This window comes from Geotrypetes seraphini, chromosome 3, assembly GCF_902459505.1.
Source record: "Geotrypetes seraphini chromosome 3, aGeoSer1.1, whole genome shotgun sequence".
In the NCBI taxonomy this organism is placed as follows: Eukaryota; Metazoa; Chordata; class Amphibia; order Gymnophiona; family Dermophiidae; genus Geotrypetes; species Geotrypetes seraphini.
Window position 1 is genome coordinate 260,326,384 of NC_047086.1, and position 24,434 is coordinate 260,350,817.

Sequence of the window (24,434 nt, forward strand, 5' to 3'; positions counted from 1 at the left end):
GGGGGGCAACACGAGCGGGGGGAGGGGATGCTGTTTCGCAGGGAAGCTGATCACGTGGAGGGGTTTGGAACAGCGTCGGATTCCTCAAGGGGGGGAGAATGGAGCAGCGCCGGTAGCCTCGTGGAGGGGGGGTGGTGGAGGAGGAGATGGAACCAATCAAAGCAGTTTCCCTTACTTCCTATGGGGAAACTTGCTTTGATATACGAGCAATTTGGTTTACGAGCATGCTTCTGGAATGAATTATGCTCGTAAACCAAGGTTCCACTGTACTTAAATAAAGGTCCAGCAGCCCCCACACTCCCTCCACCTCACCTTATATTCTGAGTTTGCCGGCTTCCTTTTTCCCGAGCTGCACGCGTTCAAAAAGCCGTGCACGCGCGGCTGCGCGAGTCAATCAAACTTCTCTCCTGCAACTTCCTGTTTCCGGTTGCGTCAGAGGAGAAAATTGATTGACTCGCGCAGCCGCGCGGGAAAAAGGAAGCCGACAAACTCGAAATATAAGGTGAGGTGCAGGGAGGGAGCTGGCAAAACGCTATGGGCGGGCGGTGGCTGCGGGGACCGCGCGATCCTTGATACCTCACTGCGGAGACAAGACCATTCACCGCTCCACGGGGCGGTGAATGGCCTTGTCCCCGTCCCCGCAGCGACTGCTATTTTTCTTTCCCCGTTCCGGCGGGTTACCCACGGCTAAATGCGGTAGCCGCGGGTAAACCACCACTGTGTCATTCTCTAATCCAGAACAAACTTTGAAAACGAGGAAGGCCGCACACCGGACCGATCGTCCTCCATAGTAGGCAAGCGAGAACAGTGAGCCACCGAGAAAGAGGGCGAGGTCTCACGGCCAGCACCACGACCCGAACCCCAAGAGGCAGTGCCGATAGAACGTGCCGGGGTCGAGGACCGTTGAGGTCCCGAGGAGCCCCTCGGGGATGACCTCGGGGTATGGGGCACCGAAACCCTCTGACGCCTCGGGGAGGGATCCCGAGAGCCCCGGAGCGAACCCTTCCGAGGAGGCAACCGAAGCAACCCAGGGTTCGAAAGAGAAAGGTCAGAGACCCGAAGTGCTCAACGGTCCGAGCCGGCGGGAAGCGACCCCGCCTTGGAGGGGATCCCCGAGAGCGTTTAGGATGGCGCTTCAATCGAGGCGGACCCGAGGGCGAAGAACCCCCCCGAGGCCCTGGGGGAAGACTCAGAGGATGAAGCACCTTGCCCCAAGACACCCGAACGCCCCGCTCAAGCTGGTCCGAGGCCGAGGTCGAGGGAAGCTGCAAGTGGGCCAAAGCCAAGGACAACTCTGAAGAAATTAGAGCCCGGAGCATGTCCTGAAAAACCGGGACCGCCATCATGGACGGCATATCGGTGGCAGCGGTACATGCCACTGAGGGCGACCTCGGTACCGAGTATTCCCTAGGAGTGGATACAGGCCCCGACTTGAAGGGCCGGGGCAGAGGGCGTCCCACCATGCCTTGACGAGGCCCCGAGGCTGGCTTCTTCGCTGGAGTGGTACCTGAGGAGAGAAGCGGGGACTTTACCCTGTGAAGGCTTCGAGCCCGAAGACGAGGGTTTCGAGGCCGAGGACAGTCAGGACAGGGCCGAGGTCAAGGCCGGGGCCGAAGCCGATGCCGACGTCGAGGCCTGGCCCGCCAACGGCTCCACCACAAACAAATCTGCCATGCGTGCGCGACGGCGGCGGAGAGCCCGAGACTGAAAAGTCGCACACCTGGGGCACGAGTCGGTAGGGTGATTAGCTCCCAAACACAAAAGGCACCACTGATGGGGGTCGGTGATCGACAACAGCCGATTACACTTGATGCACTTTTTAAACCCCGACAAGGGCCGGGACATGAAAAACAAAAACAGGCCGTGACCAAACAAGGCCACGCGGAAACGGCAACCCGGGAGCCCCCGGATGCCGGAACACAAACAAAAAGAAAACTTTTTTTTTTTTTAACTGTAAGTAAAACAAAAAAGAGCGAATGCGCACAGCGACCCCGTATAAAAAAGACAAGGCCACGGTGCTAGAAGGCAAGTAACCGAAGAAACACAAAAACAGGTCTTCTGGCTGCGCGGAAACTTTAGAACTGAGGACCACGAGGTGGGGATGCACCCTCTAGTGGAGCGGGAAGGCATGCACATGCGTGGTGCAGCACAGCAAGCTTGAATTTTCTTTCAAGTTTGCTTGAAAAGCTGTCCGCGTCGGGGCTCCGTGGATGACGTCACCCACATGTGAGAATATGCTGCCTGCTTGTCCTGGGATAAACATAGTAACATAGTAAATGACGGCAGATAAAGACTCAAGTGGTCAATCCAGTCTGCCCAACCATACACGCTCCATAAATTAATTTAGTTTAAATGGTCTTTTTTCTTAGATATTTCTGGGCCATAAACCCAGATCCCTGCTCAGAAGTGTGCTTAGGTTTCATCTACTGGAGTCTCCTTCAAAGCTCACTCCAGCCCATCTTAAACATCCCATCCATCGAAACCCACCCCAGCCAATCCTCAACTGAATGTCCATACATGGGACACAGGCAGTGCAAGCCTGCCCAGTACTGGCTTTAGTTCCTTCAATGTTTACCCATTATTTACCCATTAGTTTCTGATTAGATATAGGGAGTATGGACTTGCTGAAAGATACAAATATTTAATTTTTGTGTTTTGGGTACAGTAATGTTATAAAGCAGATTAAAGCATTGCATCCCATGTACATAGATGTCTAGAAAGAAATGATAGAGGAGTATCATGGAAGAAAATAAAGTAAATAACAACGGATCATTTGTAATAGCAAAGTCAAGCTGGCATGCAGAAAGATATACTATATGATGCTTAAGACAAAACTGTGTGATTGTTGATGCTGATAAATCAATATGGTGTCTAAACTGTTTTACTGAGAAGACAGGCATACATTTGGATAATTATCTCTGGTTGCTTTTAGGTAAATGACAATTTGAACCTTGACCTATCAGATGATGAGGAGCTAAGGGAACAGTTGGATATGCATTCTATCATTGTCTCTTGTATCAATGATGAACCATTGTTCACAGCTGAACAGGTACAAGATGAAACACAGTTTAAAAATGTGGATTTAAAACAATAATGCTTTTTAAAATGAAAAACAAAACATGGAATTGTTGCAATAATTTAACAAAATAAAAAACAATTCATAACTATTCTCTGAAACCAAAACAATCAAAATATAGTGAGAGCTAAGCCACAGAACATCTGCAGTTCACAGGACAAGCTCTAAAACTAAGTGGAGAAAAAAAGACACCAGAAAATTTTGTTCCAGCTTTGAAAACCGACACTGAAATTTTGATCAAGTCTCCAATGATAACCAGTATAGCTGGCATAAAATTATGTTAGCAGTGACATCTACTATAGACATCTTGCAAATTCAGCCATCCAATTATATTCTAGACACATTTGTTTGCTAGAAGCTTGAGTAAAATTTAAAATTTTAATGTTGGTTTTCAGACTTTGGCCCTGATGCACAAAAGGTTTCCATGCATGTAAGACTGGCTTTAACCAGTCTACTTGCAAGGAAACTCTCCTCCCAATGCTCAAAAGGGTTCTCTGTGGCTGTTACCGATTGTTGTAGCAGCCACTGAGTGCACTATGCAAATGCATTACAAGGAGCTCATTAGTATTGTAATGAGCACTCCCGTATAATGCTCTAAACTTTTTGCTTACTTTTTACAGGCAACATTTTCCGGCAGGGTCTGAGTTGTTGTAGCCTTACTTTCCTGTCTGTGTCTGAGCACTGACTGTCTCAGGCACTGATAGGAAATTGAGGCTTGACAGCTCAGACACCCCCAGAAAAAAAGAAAATATAAACCAACCTCCATGCCTCCGATCCCTCCCCTCAGCTGTCCATGGTAGAGAATGACACTTGGACAAATTTTTCCCTGTCCCCGCAGGAACTCAGTTTCTCCGTCCTGTCCCCACAAGTTTTGTCACTGTCACTGTCCCATTCCTGTAAGCTCTGCCTTAATCGCACAAGCCTTGAACACTTATGATTTTAAAGAGTTTGAAGTTTGTGTAGATGAGGACAGGGACAGGAAAAGAACTCGATGGGACAGGAAAATGAGTTCCCATGGGGATGGAAAAAATTTGTTCTCATGTCATTCTCTAATCTATGGCCGCTCCCAATCCCTGACCCTACACCTTAAAAAACAAACAAATCAAAAAACCGGCAGGATAGATGGCCATATCCTCCTGCCACAGGGCCGGGACAGGACCCCCAGACACACCCCACCCTGTACTTTTTTTTTTTTTTTTTAAGTTTGGCAGGAGAGATGCCCACTCCCTCCTGCTGGCAGTCCCATCTCTTTAAAATGGCTGTGCTTCCCCTTCCTGATGCATCCCAGGTTGCACTGGGCACAGGCCTAAGGCCCTGATTGGCTCAGGTGCCTAAAACCCTGCCCAGGGGAGGGGCCTTGGGCACCTAAGCCAATCAGGGCTTAGGCCTCTCCCTGTGCATCCCAGGATGCTCAGGGAAGGCCTGTTGTTTTGAAGAGGCAGGCCAGCCCACAGGAGGGAGTGTGCAGGGGAAGCTCCAAACAGCTGAATGGCAGGGGAAGGCCAAAGCCACGGCAGCTTTGAGGAATCCTGCCGGCGCTGATCGGTGGGTATCGACAGCAGCAAAATAATTTGACAGGAGGGTTAGGAAAGAGCCGTTCCTAGTGATTGCTCTTCTGAGCAGGTACTGGGTACAGTTCCTCCCCCTTTTACCAGGGCTGCTCCACACAAATATCATGCATATAATTTGTATGCTATTCGTGCTGAACTTCAGCTGTTGGGGAAAAATTGCTCCCGCCACAGTAAATTTTACTGTAACGTTGGAGTGTTGTGCATAGGGGCCTTTCTATGAGTTGGTCTGTTTATCTGATTGAGAAATCTCAAACATGTACCAAATAAACCACTGCTTTCATTTAGCCAGAGGTTATTCTCAGAGGTAAAACTAAAATAAACCAGCAGGACAGTTTATAAGCATTATGGGCTTGTCTCTATAATCCATATCTACAAAACATAAGAAGGAGGTGCATTAATAATTTTAAAATTGGTTAAAGCTTTTTTTGGTAAAGTTCCTTTTTTTTTTTGAGGGGAGGATAAAGAAGAGTCAGAAGGCCATTATTTGTTTAATTTATTTAAAATATGTTCTGCTCATTTCGAGGTTCACAGTGGTTCACAATTTTAAATGCACATAATTAAAATTTAGAGAAGGATTACTATAAAATATGGTATAAACAAAATGCACATTCTTATATTTCTGTAGCATAGAATCTTATACAGTGAGATATAGCAGTTCCTTTCAATTTTCTGCTTCCCATTTTCTACTCTCCCAGCCCCAAAACAATCCTTCCCTTTCAGATGTCTTATGACCCTATAGACCAGGGGGTCCCCAAAGTCCCTCCTTGAGGGCCAAATCCAGTCGGGTTTTCAGGATTTCCCCAATGAATATGCATGAGATCTATGTGCATGCACTGCTTTCAATGCATATTCATTGGGGAAATCCTGAAAACCTGACTGGATTTGGCCCTCAAGCAGGGACTTTGGGGACCCCTACTATAAACTATCCCTAACCCCAAAATCTAATCCTCACCCAACTGCACTGGATCCATAAGCTATTCCCTTGTACCTGCCTCAGTACCCTGCCAGCTGGCCCAATCCCCAAATCTATCCTTTCAGCTTCCCCACCACTCTGTAGACTTTCTCACTCTCAAAACTCCCCTTCACAATTATCCTACCACCCCTCAAACTGCTCCCACACTCAGTGAGGTTGTGTTCTGAATTTAGATCCTTTTAAAAAAACTGTTAAAACCACATCTATTTGTTAGAGCTTTCCATAAATAAGAAGATGTCGGTAGCTCTTTCACAAGGACCAAATTTGAACCGGGGCACTGATACTTTATATGATTTTCAATTGTGTGTAGATGTTTGAATTTGTATATTTCAAGTGTGTCTTTTTACTTATGTATGTGAACCTGTAATCTGCTTAGTTGATAGGAGGACTAGAAATTTTTAAAATAAATAAAAAAACTATCCTCCTGCAGTTTCCCCAGCACCCCACAAACTGCCCCTCCCCTGGCAAGTGCCCCAGAGTCCCACAAACTGCTGCACCACTAAAAACTACCCTGCGACTACCCCCACCCACAAAAGTCAGTCCCTGTGACTGTCTCAACATGCCCAATACATATACATGCATTCATGTATATGGTATCCCATATATATGCATACATGTATATACATAGTATCCCAAATTTTTAGCCAGTAATCAGTGAATGGACTAAGGTGCCAACTTCCTTTAAACATGATGAACATTTATTTGATTTATCACTTTTAATTTTTGATAATTTATAGAGTATCTAAATAGCTTTCTGAAACACAAAAAATATGGATTGTTTAATTGTAGCTGATAGTAATGATTTATGAATGAAATTCCAAACCTGCTCCCAACATTGCTCAGAAATATCCTTCTTAATTATCAAATTACCATATAGATTTCGTTCCTTTGGGATGAGAAAAAGCATTTGCCAACATTATTTTAAGGCTTTGTTTGGTTTAGCTCCCAAATATATAATTGAGCTTTTCTCTTTTGCAACCAATAGACATAAGAGAAACTCACATCTGAATTTTGTTTTTCTGCCTGTTAGAAGATGTAAACTTAAACATCATCAAAATCTTTTTTTCATATCAAGCAGCGTTATGGGGTAAGGATTTAGAACATTTTTTTTTCTTACTGATACTTATGGGGAATTTAGGAGACATCTAAAAACATATCTGTTTTCGAAGTATTTAGGCAGCTAATTCATAAAAATTTTATTATGCACTATTTTGATCATTTGTCTCTAATTATTAGCTTTTAACTTTTTTAGTTCTATTCAACTTATTCTTTTTTTTTTTTTTTTAACTACTTTAAACCGCATAGAACTTTACTGCTTTGTGATATATAAACTGATTATTATTATTATTATTTTGTACCACTTGGAAGCAGCCCCTTTTTTAGATGATATTATATTGACATAAAAGACAACAGGCTCGGAGTGGTAGAACATAGTGACCTACACCTTAATAAAGCACTAAGACAGTGCTGGATCTGTATCCATTTATAAAACTGATTGGGAGGTAACTTATATTCATGTTGCAGATCATGGAATGATAACCACTTTTCATCTTTTTGCAATTGACAAATTGACCATATACATGCCCGTTGCCACACAGACCATTGTACCATAATATTCCCTTGTATCTTGATCTGATTATTGTTCCATATCGGCACATGTAGCGTAGACTCCCATGGTGTAGTAAAGCATTTCTCTATCCTCTTCACAGCTTGCAACATACTATCAAGAAGAGCATCTCTATTAGTTAACTTAATGTTTGAGGAAAACGGTAGAAGACATAGGGAATAATTATCCAATAGTGATAAGTGCACATGCAACCATTCAGGATGCTCTTCTGCACTACACTATCAACAAACCATCCAGCAGATTGTTTGAGTATGTGAGCTGTATGATATTTCAGGAAGCTAGGAAAATTAACTCCCCCAGATGACTTATTGGCTTTTAGTCTTTTGATGGTGATACGCGGCGGCTTGTTGTTCCACAGGAAAGATGATAGTATTTTTTCCAACTTAAGATACACTTTAGAATTAAAATAGAAAGACAGCATCTGGAGAGTATAATTAATTTTGGGCATTATCATCATTTTAATGGTGTCCAACCTTTCCCACCATGAAAGACGTAATGGTGTCCATTTTTTAGTTAAATCTTGCGTTGACTTAATCAGAGCCTCTTTGTTTAATAGGATAGTTTCTTCAATGCTAGAACCAAATAATATACCTAGGAATTTTAATTTAGAGGATACCATGTTGAATTTATATTCCAAGACTTCTATGTTAACACCCAGACAGTTAAGAGGCATAATTTCAGTTTTGGAACGATTCAGTTTGTATCCAGAGAACTTGGAGTATCTTTCAATAACCTCAAGGATGTGAGGTATAGAGTCCAAAATGGAATACAACAAAGCATCATTCGCATAGGCTGAATACTTGGCTATATGATTTCCAAACTGAATACTTTTAATATTATTATGTTGTTGAAAAGCAATTCATAAAGGCTCCAAAGCTACATTAAACAGTAATGGTGACAAAGGGAAGCCTTGTCTCATTCCTGTAGATGGGTTAAAGGCAGCTGATGACTTGTTATTTTATAAATAACCTGGAGGTTGGTTTGGTATATAGAACTTTAAACATATTTATTGCCTTTTGTGTAAAACCAAATCTTAATGTTTCAAGCAAAAAATGGTCTTTCTTGGTTTTTTTTTTTTTTTTAATAATTCTTTATTCTTGATGAAAGTATTAAAATGAATAAAGAATTATAAAAAAAAAAACCAAAAAACAAGAAAGACCATTCAACTCTGTCAAAGGCTTTCTCCGCATCCAGGGCAATAGCTATATATTGATAATTGACCTCTGAAACATTCTGCAAAATTTCAATAAATAACCTGGTATTGTCACTGGACATACAACCATTCATAAATCCATTCTGGTTGATGGAAATAATAGTAGGCACAATTTTTTGTAGTCGATTAGCAAGATCAAGACAGTGACCATTCTGTGCATAGGGATAGTGGAGCACAGCTCGAGATTGAATGACAATATTAAAGTAAGAAACCTAGAAGCATAAGAGTCAGAAGGGTCATTAGCATAAATGTTAAAATCACCAAAAATGAGGGAAGGAGATGAAGGTTTGAGAAAGAAGTAAAGCCAGGAGTCAAAGTCAGTGAGAAAGGAGGAAAGGAATTTATCAGGGGATCGATAAATGACTGCTACTCTGAGAGCTAGAGGAGCAAATACTGATGGAATGGACTTTGAAGGAAGAAAGTGGTGAGGCTGAGGTGGAAGAGGTTGAAATCTACAAGGTAAGTGTAACAGCCCAACACCAGTTCCATGACCAACTGAGCAAGGTGTATGGGAGAAAAGCAACTGAAGCAGAGTCTTCAGTGCAAAGCCAGGTCTCAGTTAGTGCAAGCAGATGGAGAGTTTGAGAAATATTTATTTATTTAAAACATTTATATTCTGCATATCCAAAAAGCTATGTGGATTAGAAAAGAAATACACATCATTGTTTAAACCAGGGGTAGGGAACTCCGGTCCTCGAAAGCCGTGTTCCAGTCGGGTTTTCAGGATTTCCCCAATGAATATGCATGAGATCTATTTGCATGCACTGCTTTCAATGCATATTCATTGGGGAAATCCTGAAAACCCGACTGGACTATGGCTCTCGAGGACCGGAGTTCCCTACCCCTGGTTTAAACACACAAATTATAACCTAAAATCAAAACTATCTTAACTTCAATCATCAATATATCCAACATTAATAGTATGTTCAAATCACAACTTATAAAAGGCCTCTTGAAAAAAATGGGCTTTCAAACACTTACAAAATGTTTTTTTTTTTTTTACTTCAAATATTTTATTGATTTTAATATATAGCAAGAACAGGAATTGTTAACAGGGCATGAAAACAATATGCCATGCAAAGCAAGAAATCTTAGAGTGTTGACAAACAATGCAGTACAACAGATTGAACCATGCCTATTCAACAGGAGAGTGTCAGCACAACCTGCTGCCAACGATGTGCACAGTATTCAAAGCACTGAGAGACACCGGAATCATACTCCATAGGTATGAAATAAGAGATGAGCCATAACATAATATATATGTTCAAATATTGTTAACTATAGACCAGCACAGTAACTGAATGACATCAGCCCATATTACTATGACTGGATTCCATATTTTAAGGTAAGAGCTCATGGACTTATTCTTCTCAGCAATAACGCTTTCATACTGTACTGTAAGACAAAGCATATTCCACCAGGTAACATAGTTCTCCTTAGATAAGTCTTTCCAACAATATAAAATGTTTTAAGAGCCATGAACAGCAGTATGTTAAGTAATCTTGCATTGTGATCAGGCAATGTTTTTAGTAAACCATGATGACCCAATATAATAACACAAAAAGTTAAAAAAAATAAAAAACCCGGCAAACCAAATCTGGAAAAGCATTCCATAATAAAGGGCCTACTACACAAAACAACACAAGAACGACTAGTCGCCTTAACTATAGTTCCTAAAGAATGCACTTCCAGTAATTGCCTAAACTCAGAATGTAACAAACGAGGTACAATTGCAGTAGCCACTGCTTTGGGCAGAATATGATGCACAACTGTAAATACTGTGAAACTCTGGGCACTCAAATCACCACTTTTTGAAAGAAGAATAAATACATATAACACCTGGTAACAGTAAGAAGTAATCCCACTGCTATTACAGCACTTCTTTCATGAATGACTTCGTTATTATGTTTAAGGTCCTCAGCGGGCCACCACACACTCAAATAATTTCATAGTGTGGGGCTTTATGCTCCCATTCGTCACTGGACCGGTTGAAATAACTATAATTTTTATTGAAAAAGTTTTATGCAAATACTAAAAGTACTTAGCTTATGGTTTTGACGCTAGCCGGGAGGGTTCAGAAACATCAGCCACCAACATGTTTCGCCCGTGTAACTCAAGGGCTTTATCAAGGCTCCCTCTACCGTTTATGATCAGTTTACTCCCACCATCGCGTCATATACGATTTTCGTATATGACGCGATGGTGGGAGTAAACTGATCATAAACGGGAGAGGGAGCCTTGATAAAGCCCTTGAGTTACACGGGCGAAACATGTTGGTGGCTGATGTTTCTGAACCTTCCCGGCTAGCGTCAAAACCATAAGCTAAGTACTTTTAGTATTTGCATAAAACTTTTTCAATAAAAATTATAGTTATTTCAACCGGTCCAGTGACGAATGGGAGCATAAAGCCCCACACTATGAAATTATTTGAGTGTGTGGTGGCCCGCTGAGGACCTTAAACATAATAACGAAGTCATTCATGAAAGAAGTGCTGTAATAGCAGTGGGATTACTTCTTACTGTTACCAGGTGTCAACTGTAAATACTAGCACCAAGATCTTAAACTGAATTCTCCAAAGCACTGGAAGCTGAGGCAGCTTGGCCAACAAAGGAGACATATTCTCACTACAGGAGATACCTCCAATCACTCTTGCTATCGTATTCTGAGCCACTTGCAAAGCCTTTAATAACTTTGTAGGAGGACCACATAATAGGACATTACAATAGTCCAAATGAGGCAATACAAGACTTCATAACCTGTTGAAAGTTATCAAAGGAAAGTAAATCTCGTAATTTCAGTACCAAACGGATTTTAAAGAACATCTTCCTTACAACCAAGGCAATGTGACCCCAAAAAGTTAAGAAGGTGTCCGAGCTTCATGGAGATGAAATCAAGATGGCGACTGGAACGGACGCCTGAGAGGGAGGCTTCGCGAATTCAACTCTGCCAGCATTGCTTAACAGTACTCCTCATACCTGGATATGGGGAAGAGGAAAGCTGCCCCTCGTGTCAATCCTCCAGCGATTGTGGTGGTCCCACAACGGCTGGTGCAGATGACCGTGGTGGGAGCCTTTGCACGATCAGGTGAATCTGCTGTACCTACTTTAGGGGAGATCCTGAGTTCTTCGGGCAAACTTGGCTTACACGAATGGGTGGTGTTGAACCTGGAGCAGAGGTTAGCCCCACCCCAACCCGGAAGTAAACCAGTGGAGGGAGCATCTGAGGAGCCAAAGCTCAGAGAAGGGTTTTTGGAACTCAGCGACGGAGGACCAGCTGCATTAGCCTTGTTAGGGGACGGAGCGGCTGGAGAAATACATCAATTACCCCACACTAGGGCAGCGGTGAGAGGTTCTTCTGGTAGGTCTAACATCAGATTTGGGGTATTGGAGAGACCTGAAAAGATAGACATGGAAGCCTTAGGCAAGCCATTTCAGTTAAGGATGCAAATCTCAAACTTTCTTTTTCTACTTTAAGTATGGATTATGGGACTATCTGTTTCAAGGTAGAGCAACAGGGTTTGACTCTAAAAAAAGTGAATGAGAAATTGGAAAAACGGGAAGTAAATTGACTGAAATGAAATGAAAGCTCTAGAAACTGAGTTGGTTAAAGAAATAACTTTTATTGCAAGAAAAATGGAAACTTTGAGAACAATTTTTTTTCTGTTTTAAATATCTTTATTCATTTTAAAGCCAAAAATAAGCGCAACATATTATACAGACATTTTACACTTTAAGAGCACTTAAATTCTATCAAATTATATTTTATGACAAATTCATATATCATTTCCCCCTTTCTAAATATCCAACAAATGCTTCAGAAACAAGAAAACCATAATGGTTTACTCCCAGGAAAGAAACTTAAAAGATAGATTGGTTCACTCTATGCTTCCTATTATTACCCCATCTTCAGAGCAAGAGATATCATTACCTCATGGCCATAAGAAATGTGGCAAATGTAGTGTCTGCAAACTGAGTCTGGACATTACCATCTTTATTCATCCAAAAATGAATAGAAAATATACTCTTGACATCATTCAAACTATAACACTAGTAATGTCATTTACATCATATCCCCATGCGTGGCTAGGGTTTTATTATCCTATATAATAAAGAGCTAGCCACGCATGCGCACTCCTATTTGCGTGTTCTGTGCGCCTGTAGGTCTGTGGCCGAAGGAGTGCGCTTGCGCGCTTATACGTCACCAGTCGATCGCCTCCACAAGCCGGACCGCAGTCAGCCGCCGATCTCCGTTCCTCCTGCACCATGGCATGCCAGGCATGTCCCTGCCTCACCCGCCGCCGGCCTCGGGCTCCTGGGGGCCTGCGGCGCTGAGGCCCCGCCTCCCCGCTTCCGCCCTACACGGCGCCGCCAAACCCGGACAGCTTCCCACGAGGATATAACAAAATGGCCCTACACTCACAGACCTGCGAGCAGGGTTGCCATGGAAACCCAGCTGGAATAACATGCAGTCGCAAGGGTCAGTGACAGGGGATCAGGAGCTAAAGAGAGATTGAAAAAAACAAACAAACAGTGGACAAGGAGAGAGAGACACACAGACAGTCACAGAAGGACAGGGGGCTAAAGAGACAGATTGAAAAAATAACAAAACACAGAGGACAAAGAGAGAGAGAGAGACAGGAAAAAAATGACAAACAGACATACAGCAGCCAAGGAGACAGACAACAAAAAAAATACAAACATACTTACAAAACAGCGTCCAAGTAGACAGACAGAGAGACAGTGGGCAAGGAGACAGCAAAAAAAAAAAATACAAACAGCCAAGGAGACAAGCAGAAAAAAATAAAAAATACAATGCCCAAGGATAAATTCAGGAAAAAAAGACATATAGACATACAGTGGCTAAGGAATTAGACTGCAAAAAAGACATACAGACATACAGCAGCCAATGAGACAGACAGACTGACAGCGACCAAGTAGACAATCAGCAAAAAAAACACAAACAAACACAGAAAGCAAAAAAAGAGAAACATACAGCTGCCAAGGAGAAAGGCATGCAACAAATAGGAAAAATATAAAAACTTTTAATAAATCAACCATACGTGAAGAAGGAATAAAAAAAAAAAGGAAGAGACACCTACAGGGAAACACAGGATCAAGAGCATACAGAGAAAACAGAAGTTTGCAGGAATCAGGAACATATAGAGAAAGGAGAGCAGAGACCCCTGAAAGAAGAGAAAAATAGCAAAGAGACTGGGGATGAGAAAGAGAGCAGAGATGCTTGCAGGGAGAAAAAGCTAAGCAGTAATGTTACAGCTTGAGAATGCAGACTGAGGACGAAAGCAGAGACAGCGCTACACAGGAAAATGGAGGGAGGAAAGAGACATAAATAAAAATACAGACAGACATAAATTCTAGCACCCGTTAATGTAACGGGCTTAACGACTAGTGTGTGTGTATGTATGTATGTATGTATATATATATATATATATAGTGTGTGTGTATATATATATATATATATATATATATATATATATATATATATATATATATATATATATAGCAAAGAGACAGGGAAATGGAGGAAAGAGACAGAAAGAGGAGGAAAGAGACAGAAAGAAAAATACAGACAGACATAAATTCTAGCACCCGTTAATGTAATGGGCTTAACGACTAGTGTGTGTATATATATATATATAAGAAACAAAATATATATATATATATATATATATATACATACATATATATACATATATACATATACAGTGGTGCCTCGCATAACGGACGCCTCGCACAGCGAACGCTGCGCACAACGAACTTTATGTCTTGATCCGTACAACGAACTTCGTTTCACACAACGAAGTCGCCCGAGCTGCATCCTTCCGCGCAGGCACTGCGCTTAACTGCCCTCTCTCCGCCTGGTTCCCTCTTGCCCCCCCGACTCCCCGACACGATCGGGGCAAGAGGGAGCTCAAGCCCTCTTGCCCCCCCGACTCCCCGACACGATCGGGGCAAGAGGGAGCTCAAGCCCTCTTGCCCCCCCGACTCCCCGACACGATCGGGGCAAGAGGGAGCTCAAGCCCTCTTGCCCCCCCCGACTCCCCGACACGATCGGGGCAAGAGGGAGCTCAAGCCCTCTTGCCCCCCCGACTCCCCGACACGATCGGGGCAAGAGGGAGCTCAAGCCCTCTTGCCCCCCCGACTCCCCGACACGATCGGGGCAAAAGGGAGCCCAAGCCCTCTTGCCCCGCCGATTCCCCGACACGATCGGGGCAAAAGGGAGCCCAAGCCCTCTTGCCCCGCCGATTCCCCAACTCCCCGACAATATCGGGCCAGGAGGGAGCCCAAGTCCTCCTGGCCACGGCGACCCACTAACCCCACCCTGCACTACATTACGGGCAGGAGGGATCCCAGGCCCTCCTGCCCTCGACGCAAACCCCCCCTCCCCCCAACGACCGCCCCCCCCCCAAGAACCTCCGACCGACCCCCAGCCGACCCGTGACCCCCCTGGCCGACCCCCACGACACCGCCAACCCCCTTCCCCGTACCTTTCTGTAGTTGGCCGGACAGACGGGAGCCAAACCCGCCTGTCCGGCAGGCAGCCATCGACGGAATGAGGCCGGATTGGCCCATCCGTCCCAAAGCTCCGCCTACTGGTGGGGCCTAAGGCGCCTGGGCCAATCAGAATAGGCCCGGGAGCCTTAGGTCCCTCCTGGGGGCGGGGCCTGAGGCACATGGGCCCAACCCGACCATGTGCCTCAGGCCCTGCCCCCAGGAGGGACCTAAGGCTCCCGGGCCTATTCTGATTGGCCCAGGCGCCTTAGGCCCCACCAGTAGGCGGAGCTTTGGGACGGATGGGCCAATCCGGCCTCATTCCGTCGATGGCTGCCTGCCGGACAGGCGGGTTTGGCTCCCGTCTGTCCGGCCAACTACAGAAAGGTACGGGGAAGGGGGTTGGGGGTGTCGTGGGGGTCGGCCAGGGGGGTCGCGGGTCGGCTGGGGGTCGGTCGGAGGTTCTTGGGGGGGGGCGGTCGTTGGGGGGAGGGGGGGTTTGCGTCGAGGGCAGGAGGGCCTGGGATCCCTCCTGCCCGTAATGTAGTGCAGGGTGGGGTTAGGGGGTCGCCGTGGCCAGGAGGACTTGGGCTCCCTCCTGGCCCGATATTGTCGGGGAGTTGGGGAATCGGCGGGGCAAGAGGGCTTGGGCTCCCTTTTGCCCCGCTCGTGTCGGGGAGTCGGGGGGGCAAGAGGGCTTGAGCTCCCTTTTGCCCCGATCGTGTCGGGGAGTCGGGGGGGCAAGAGGGCTTGAGCTCCCTCTTGCCCCGATCGTGTCGGGGAGTCGGGGGGGCAAGAGGGCTTGAGCTCCCTCTTGCCCCGATCGTGTCGGGGGTGCCAGGGACTACACGGAGTCACCCACCGTACCACCCGATTCGGGTAAGCACAGGTATCGGTGGGTGGCTTATTTGCGGGGGGGTGCCTTATTTTACATTTTTTTCTAAAAAGGGGGGGCTGTCTTATTTGATGGCCCTGCCTTATCATCGGGGAAACACGGTAGAAAAAAAAAAAAAATGAACAGTTAAGTCCCAGTTTTTGCCGCTGAGACTCTGCCCTCTCACTGTAAAATTAGACTCTACTTAGTCTGTCTTTAAATTTAAAAAATGTGTGTTGTTTTAAAAAACAATTATGTTTTTAGATGTATCTAAATAAAAATAATAACCAAAAATTTATCTTTTTTTATGTCATCTTAGCATATTTTATGCTACAGAACGAATTATTTTTTTTAACATGTATTGTTATGGGAAAACGCGTTTCACACAACGAACGTTTCACATAACAAACTTGCTCCTGGAACGGATTAAGTTCGTTGTGTGAGGCACCACTGTATATACATATATACATATATATACATATATATACATATATGTATATATATATACATATATGTATATATATATATATATATATATGTATATATATATATATATATGTATATAAGAAACAATAAACCCCAATGGTTCACTGAGGAGATCTCGCACCTCATTAAGGAGAAGAAAACAGCATTTCTTTCCTACAAACGTACGCAGAGAAGTGAAACCAAAGTAGAATATAAGACCAGGTCTGCAGCGGTCAAAACAGCAGTTAGGGAGGCCAAACTTCGAGTGGAAGAAACTTTGGCAAAAAACATTAAAAAAGGGGACAAATCTTTCTTCAGGCATATTAGTGATAGGAAAAGGAACACAGACGGCCTTAGAAGACCGGACGGAAACTACGCAGTGGCGGATTCTGAAAAAGCCGAAATACTAAATGAATATTTCTGTTCAGTCTTCACCTGTGAGGCACCGGGACACGGACCACAGCTGAAGGCAAAACAAATTGCGGAAGACCCGTTTCAGAATTTTGAGTTCACACCTGAAGACGTCTACAGTGAGCTGACAAGGCTCAAGGAGAACAAGGCCATGGGACCGGACAATTTACACCCAAGAGTGCTTAGAGAATTGAGAGATGTTCTGGCGGAACCGTTGGCCGTACTCTTCAATCTCTCACTAAGCACGGGGAAAGTTCCGTTGGACTGGAAAACAGCCAACATCATTCCTCTGCATAAAAAGGGTTGCAAGGCTGAGGCTGCGAACTATAGACCGGTGAGTCTCACTTCAATAGCGTGTAAACTCATGGAAACACTAATTAAGCATAAATTAGATACGGTCTTGAATGAGGGGAATCTCCGGGACCCCAGTCAACATGGATTCACCAAGGGTAGGTCCTGCCAGTCCAATCTTATCAGCTTCTTTGACTGGGTAACAAGAAGGCTGGACTCGGGAGAGTCCTTAGACGTCGTATACCTTGACTTCAGCAAGGCTTTTGACAGTGTCCCACACCGCAGACTGCTGAACAAGATGGAATCGATGGGGTTAGGAGTAACACTAACTGCATGGGTTAAAGATTGGTTAAGTGGCAGATTTCAGAGGGTGATGGTTAACGGCACCCTCTCCAAAACGTCGGAAGTGACCAGCGGAGTGCCGCAGGGCTCAGTCCTGGGTCCACTCCTCTTCAACATATTCATTAGGGATTTGACTCAAGGGCTTCAAGGTAAGGTAACCTTATTCGCTGATGATGCCAAACTATGCAATATCATAAACGGCTACAATCTGCAGAATACTATGGAACAGGACCTCCGTACTTTAGAAAGCTGGTCCTCTGTCTGGCAGCTGGGCTTCAACGCCAAGAAATGTAAGGTCATGCATCTCGGAAATGGAAATCCATGCAGAACTTACACCTTGAATGGAGAAACTTTGACCAAGACTACAGCAGAACGAGACCTGGGAGTGATCATCAGTGCAGACATGAAGACAGCTACTCAAGTGGAGAAGGCTTCATCTAAGGCACGGCAGATGATGGGTTGTATCAAGAGAAGTTTCGTCAACAGGAAGCCTGAGGTCATGATGCCATTGTACAGAGCCATGGTGAGACCTCATCTGGAATACTGTGTGCAATTTTGGAGGCCACATTACCGTAAAGATGTGCTCAGAATTGAGTCGGTTCAGCGGATGGCCACCAGGATGGTCTCGGGGCTAAAAGGTCTCTCGTACGAAGAGAGACTGAACAAATTGCAGCTCTATACTCTCGAGGAGCGTAGGGAGAGGGGAGACATGATTGAGACATTTAAGTACATCGCGGGACGGGTCGAGGTGGAAGATGATATCTTTCTTCTCAAAGGACCCTCGAACACAAGAGGACATCCGCTCAAACTCAGGGGAGGGAAGTTTCGTGGAGACGTCAGGAAGTACTTCTTCACAGAACGAGTGATAGAGCATTGGAACAAGCTTCCAGTACAGGTGATCGAGGCCTGCAGTATCCCAGACTTCAAAAATAAATGGGATACCTATGTGGGATCACTGCGAGAGTCATACCAATGAATAGGGTCACTAGGATATAGACTTAATAGAGCAGGTCAGTAGAGTTAAGGGGGCCAGTAGACTTAAAAGGGGGTCAATGGTATGGGCAGACTTGATGGGCTGTAGCCCTTATCTGCCGTCATCTTTCTATGTTTCTATATATAGTATATATATATATATATACTAGTATATATATATATACAGTGGTGCCTCACACAACGAACTTAATTCGTTCCAGGAGCAAGTTTGTTATGCGAAAAGTTCGTTATGTGAAACGCGTTTTCCCATAACAATACATGTTAAAAAAAATAATTCGTTCTGTAGCATAAAATATGCTAAGATGACATAAAAAAAGATAAATTTTTGGTTATTATTTTTATTTAGATACATCTAAAAACATAATTGTTTTTTAAAACAACACACATTTTTTAAATTTAAAGACAGACTAAGTAGAGTCTAATTTTACAGTGAGAGGGCAGAGTCTCAGCGGCAAAAACTGGGACTTAACTGTTCATTTTTTTTTTCTACCGTGTTTCCCCGATGATAAGGCAGGGCCATCAAATAAGACAGCCCCCCCTTTTTAGAAAAAAATGTAAAATAAGGCACCCCACCAGTGTGTGTGTGTATGTATATATATATATATATGTATATGTATGTATGTATATATATATATATATGTATATGTATGTATGTATATATATATATGTATGTATATATATATATATATATGTATATATATATATATATGTATATATATATGTATGTATATATATGTATGTATATATATATATATATATATATATATATATATATATATATATATATATATATATAATAAAACCCTAGCCGCGCATGCGCACTCTTAACTGCATGCTTCCATGATCTGTAGGTCTGTGGCTGCAGGAGTGCGCATGCGCGAGTCCCCAGCCTTCTTTCCAGCACCTACCTACACTGCCGACAGGACTGGCCACCAGCGCTGGACTCTCCACAATATTCGGCTCCTCTCACCAGCCGCACCAGCGTCGGAGAAGGCTTCCGACGCTGGCAGGGATCGAGAGGAGCCGCGGCGATACTTCACAGGGCGGGAAGGGAAGCGCCGAAAAACCACTCCAGCCGCTACGTTCTTCGCGGACCCGACTCCAGCAGCGTGTTCAGCACTCTACACACGCTGCTTCGGGGCCTTCTACTGCCCTGATTTGCTTTGCCGCGTCTCTGATGATGTCATCAGGGACGTGCCAGAGTAAATCTATATGAAAACCAAAAAGAATGGTAAAGACAAGAATCATTGAACATCGTAGCAGTATAAACAGGAATATTACATCTACTCTAGTGGAGTACTGGAATGAAAAAAATTACAATGTGTCAGACATTAGATTTTTCTTCTTTAAGATCATCAGGTAGAGAGTAAGAATAAGATTGAGTTTTGTTACAAGAAGAACAGTCATCTTTAATCTTAACACACACATCCCCAATGGTCTTAATTTAGAGATGGGTTTCAGTCCATTCCTCTAATTTCTCAGTAGGTCATTTTGAAAAAAAGATGAACCCCATTAGAAATCATTAAAAGCATCAATGTACCATCACACAGTCTCTACATCACATTTGTACTGCATACTATTTATATCAGGGGTGCCCACACTTTTTGGGCTTGCGAGCTACTTTTAAAATGACCAAGTCAAAATGATCTACCAACAATAAAATAAAAAAAAAAACACAAAGCACACTGTACGCATAGAAAATGTTATATTTAAATGATTTTTATTATTCCAGCAGTAAGAAGCAAATACAAACAGTAGTACCATTCAGGAAATAACATTTTCAACAATATAATCAGTTCCCCTCCCATCCCCCCCTCCCCTCCCCTCCCCAAGAATCCATGGCCAGTCCAACAGCTGAGAGTGGGAATAAAATCTTAAAGATTCAAAAGTCTACTGCGAGCACGCGGTGTGAGGTCCTGCCAGAAGTGCTCCCACACCTGACAAAATTTGCGACCTGGGCCAAGAGTCAAATCTCCCACCATGCGTCTCTCCAGTGTTGCATGCACTATCATTAGGGATCTCCATTGTGCATATGACGGGGGATCACGGGAGAGCCAGTTGGTGAGGATGGCTTTTTTTCCCATCAAAAGGGCTCTGGAGATAAATGCTGACATTCCCCTGGGTTTGGGCGAGGCTATATTATAAAATCCAAATAATGCCCTCGGTTGCGGAAGCCATCGCCTTCCCCAAAGCGATGTGGTATATAGGCCAAGATGTCTCCAAAACTGTTGGATTGCGGGGCAGACCCAAAACATGTGACTCAAAGATGCGTGAGCCTGATTGCATTTCGGGCAAGAATGCGACGCAGTAATCCCCATCTGGGCTGCACGTTCCGGTAGAATGTAAAGTCTAAGAACAATTTTCAATTGCATTTTCCAGTGAGTAATATTGGGTGACACCTTCTGAATGTTCTTCAGGACCCGTTGTAACTGTTGAGCAGTCAACTGGCAATGCAAGTCCTCAGCCCACGCTGTCGCTAATATATCCAGATTCGTACTTGTTTGACAATCCCGGATCCCCACAATATGAAATCGTAGAGGAATCCTCTGTTGGGCTGAAAGGCTGAAGAGTTCCAAAAGCGCCTCCCTGCAGACTTCAGTAAGGGTAGCCACTGGGAGGGACTGAACATAGTAACGGATCTGGTAATAGGCGAAGAGATTATTAGCCTGTAGGTCAAAAGTTCGTTGCAGCTCGGCAAATGTGACCAGGCTCCCCTCCTCCGAAAACAGGTGAAAAAGATATTGTAGACCTTGTGCTTGCCACCTAAGAAAGGTGGCATTTTGCATGCCCGGCTGGAAAGCTCCATTTCCCTGTATAGGCAAATATAAAGACACCCTAGAAGACAATTTGGCTGTTTTACAGACCCATCTCCATGTCCTTTTGGCCGGCGTAAAAATGGGGTAATGAGACACCAAAGGACGCATCCTCGGATCCGCCACATGTAGAAAATAGCTCACATGGAACGGAGCCAGCAAAGATAACTCCAGTGGTGTAGCAGAAAAATCAGATGTTCCTCTAAACCAATCATTAATATGACTCATCTGACAAGCCATAGCATACCAACGTACATTTAATAAACCATAGCCCCCTCTATCCCTGGGCAGACACATCCGTAGCAAGGGCATACGTGGTCGCTTACCACCCCATAGAAAACGCTGTAGCTCTTTCGTTAAACGAATGTTATGGGCATGGGACAGCAGCAGAGGTAAAACCTGGAAGTGATATAACTATTTGGGAAAGAGCACCATATTAAAAAGGGCTACCCGGCCCGCCACCGATAAGGGAAAAGTGGACCAATTCTGTAGATGTTGTGAGGTGTCTTTAAGCAATGGGGTGATATTGCTGGAGTACAGGGTCGTAAGGTCTCAGGGGATCTGTACCCCCAAATAGCGAATTGAAGTCTGAGCCCACGTAAATGGGAAGTGACCACTCCATGTCTGTTGTAGTGTTATGGGGCTAGCTAGGGCCATAGATTTCTGGTAGTTCAACGTAAATCCCGAATAAAATTTGAATTCGTCAAGCGCTTGCAATAAATATCGAACAGAGTGAGCGGGGTCAGATAGCAAAAATAATACGTCATCTGCAAAGGCCAACATTTTGAGTGAATGAGTCCCAAAGTCCACACCCACTATGTCGCGGTTCTGAGACACTGTGCGAAGAAAGGGTTCGAGGTACAATAGAAATAAGAGGGGTGACAGGGGACAGCCCTGTCGAGTTCCCTTCTCAATAGGTATTGGGTCAGTAATAATGTCAATGACAAGTAGTCTTGCTGTTGGAGTGGAATATAAAGTGCGTAATGCCGAGGCGAACCAGCCAGATATCCCCATACCATTTAGCACTTCAAAGAGGTCCAATTGACCTGGTTGAACGCCTGTGCCGCATCCAAACTGAGTAGAAGCATAGGAGTGTGATGGAATTGCGTGTGCGCTAAGGCTAAGGCCTTTACGTACGTTGTGTACTGCTTGTCTACCCTGTACAAAGCCGACTTGTGTGGATACAATCACATCGGGGAGAAGGGTCGCTAATCTATCAGCTAAGATTTTGGACAGAATTTTGATGTCTACATTCAGCAAAGAAATTGGGCGATAGGACTCGGGAGCAGAACTGTCTTTGCCAGGCTTCAATATCAACGTGATTAAAGCCTCATTCGCTTCTCCTGGGAAATGTTCATCCTGGATTACCTGGGAGTAATAGTCCCTTAAAAAAGGACTAAGCTGCCCTGAGAGCAGTTTATAAAATAAAATTCGGCCTTGGATAGCTTTATGTAGTTCTTTAGGGGTGATGGGTGCATTAAGAAACCTAACATCCGAGTCAGAGAGCGGCTGTAAACTGAAATCCATGAAATAGTCCTTAATAAGGGGTTCAGCTCCCGAGTCCCGGCGCCCATATATCTTCCCGACTGAAAAATTTGTGCAATGTGTTCAGTAGTGTGTTGAAATTGGCCCGTACTATCCCTCAATCCCAAAACATAACGGTGACCCCGCACCTGTGAAGTCAAGCGGGCTAATAACTTCCCTGCCCGATTTCCATAGCGATGGTAGCAAAATTTTTGATACAAGAGCATTTTCACCGTGCGCTCATGTATATAGGAGTTGAGGGTCGTTTCCACGGAAGCTAAGTGTTCCCTAGCGTGGCGGGTCGGGAACAGGGTATACTGACGCTTAGCGCTTGCTAGTTCTTTTTCCAACCGCAGTATTCCCCGGGACAAACGGCGATTACGCGCTATTACATAAGCTATACAATCTCCTCTGAGCACCACCTTAGCCGTGCTCCAAAACAGTGTCGGATCATTACTATGCTGACCATTAAAGTCTAGGAATTCACCCCATTTAGTCGTTAGGTATGTTTTGAAATGGTCATCAGAAAATAGATAACTAGGGAAGCGCCAACGTACAGGTCCGCGTAAACCGAAGCCCACATTCACATCTAGCCAGATCATCGCGTGATCTGAAATCACCGCCGGGCCTATTACCGCTGCATCCACATTTAGAAATGCTCTGCGCGTGGTAAGGATGTAATCTATCCTAGTTTGTGTGTTATGTGCTCTGGAGCGGTGTGTGTAATCCCGTTCAGTGGTATGGAGAATTCTGCACGGGTCCACCAGATCTAAAGTGGTGCAAAGATAGGGCAGAGTATGAGATATACTCGCACCAGGTCCCGGCTGAGAATGGTCACAAGTCGGGTCAAACACCTGATTGAAATCCCCAGCAATGTATACCGGATCAGTAACCCGCATGGCAGTTAGACCCTCAAAGAAGGAATGGTCATAGGTATTAAGTGCATATACATTCATCAAGTAAAAGGAATATGTGCCTACGGACAACTGCAGCAAGAGGTAGCGGCCCTGTGGGTCCGAGGCTACTACTTTCGCAGTGTAAGGCAATGTCTTACTAATCAGTATCGCCACCCCTGCCCGCTTATGAGTTGAAGATGCTGCATGCACTGTGGCTACCCAGGACCTCCTCAATTTCTGATGTTCCAAGTCTGTAAGTCGGGTTTCTTGCAGACAGGCTATGTCGACCTTATGTCGTTTGAGCTGTGTTAAAATTTTTGTTCGTTTCATGGGAGAGGTATTGCCCGAAACATTCCAAGATACTATTCTCAAAGTGTTAGCTAGCAGGTATAAAAGGGGCTAGTACAAACATATAAGATGCTAAGTGCGGAAAAAATCCACCCCGGGTTCCCAGCCATACCCAGGGCAGCCACATGACGCTCAGGACCTTCCCGAGCAGCACCAGTACCATAGTAAATGTCAGGTGCAGGAGTCTCGCAGCAGGGTCTGATCCCACCCTTCCCAATAATCGAAAGAATACCAGCAGCAACCACATAGGCCAAGGACTCCCCCCCCTGGAACCCCAACCCCTCCCCTCCCTTCCCAACCTTTTCCCCAATTGCATGGTTGTGGTCACAGCCTCAGGTTCGCCCTAGGCGGTCCCAAAGGTGTGAAAGATCACAAAACAATGCCACTCCGGGCCCCGAGTTCCCATACAGTAAATACAATGGTCATAAGAGCAGTCTGCAGAGCAAATGAATGTTAGGATGAGCTCAAATATACAGTATATCAATTTCTGAACTAGAACAGGAAAAAA

At 44.4% G+C, this 24,434-nt stretch overlaps 1 protein-coding gene across 5 annotated transcripts in view; it reads left to right on the forward strand.

The window, feature by feature from the left end:
* Positions 1-24,434, forward strand: part of FEZ2 (fasciculation and elongation protein zeta 2) — a 248,001-nt gene that overhangs the window by 44,432 nt on the left and 179,135 nt on the right. For all 5 annotated transcript variants that reach the window (XM_033936550.1, XM_033936552.1, XM_033936555.1 and 2 more), the window contains exon 3: positions 2,933-3,049. In XM_033936550.1, the coding sequence (XP_033792441.1) occupies positions 2,933-3,049 (117 nt within the window). The remainder of the gene's footprint in view (positions 1-2,932; positions 3,050-24,434) is intronic.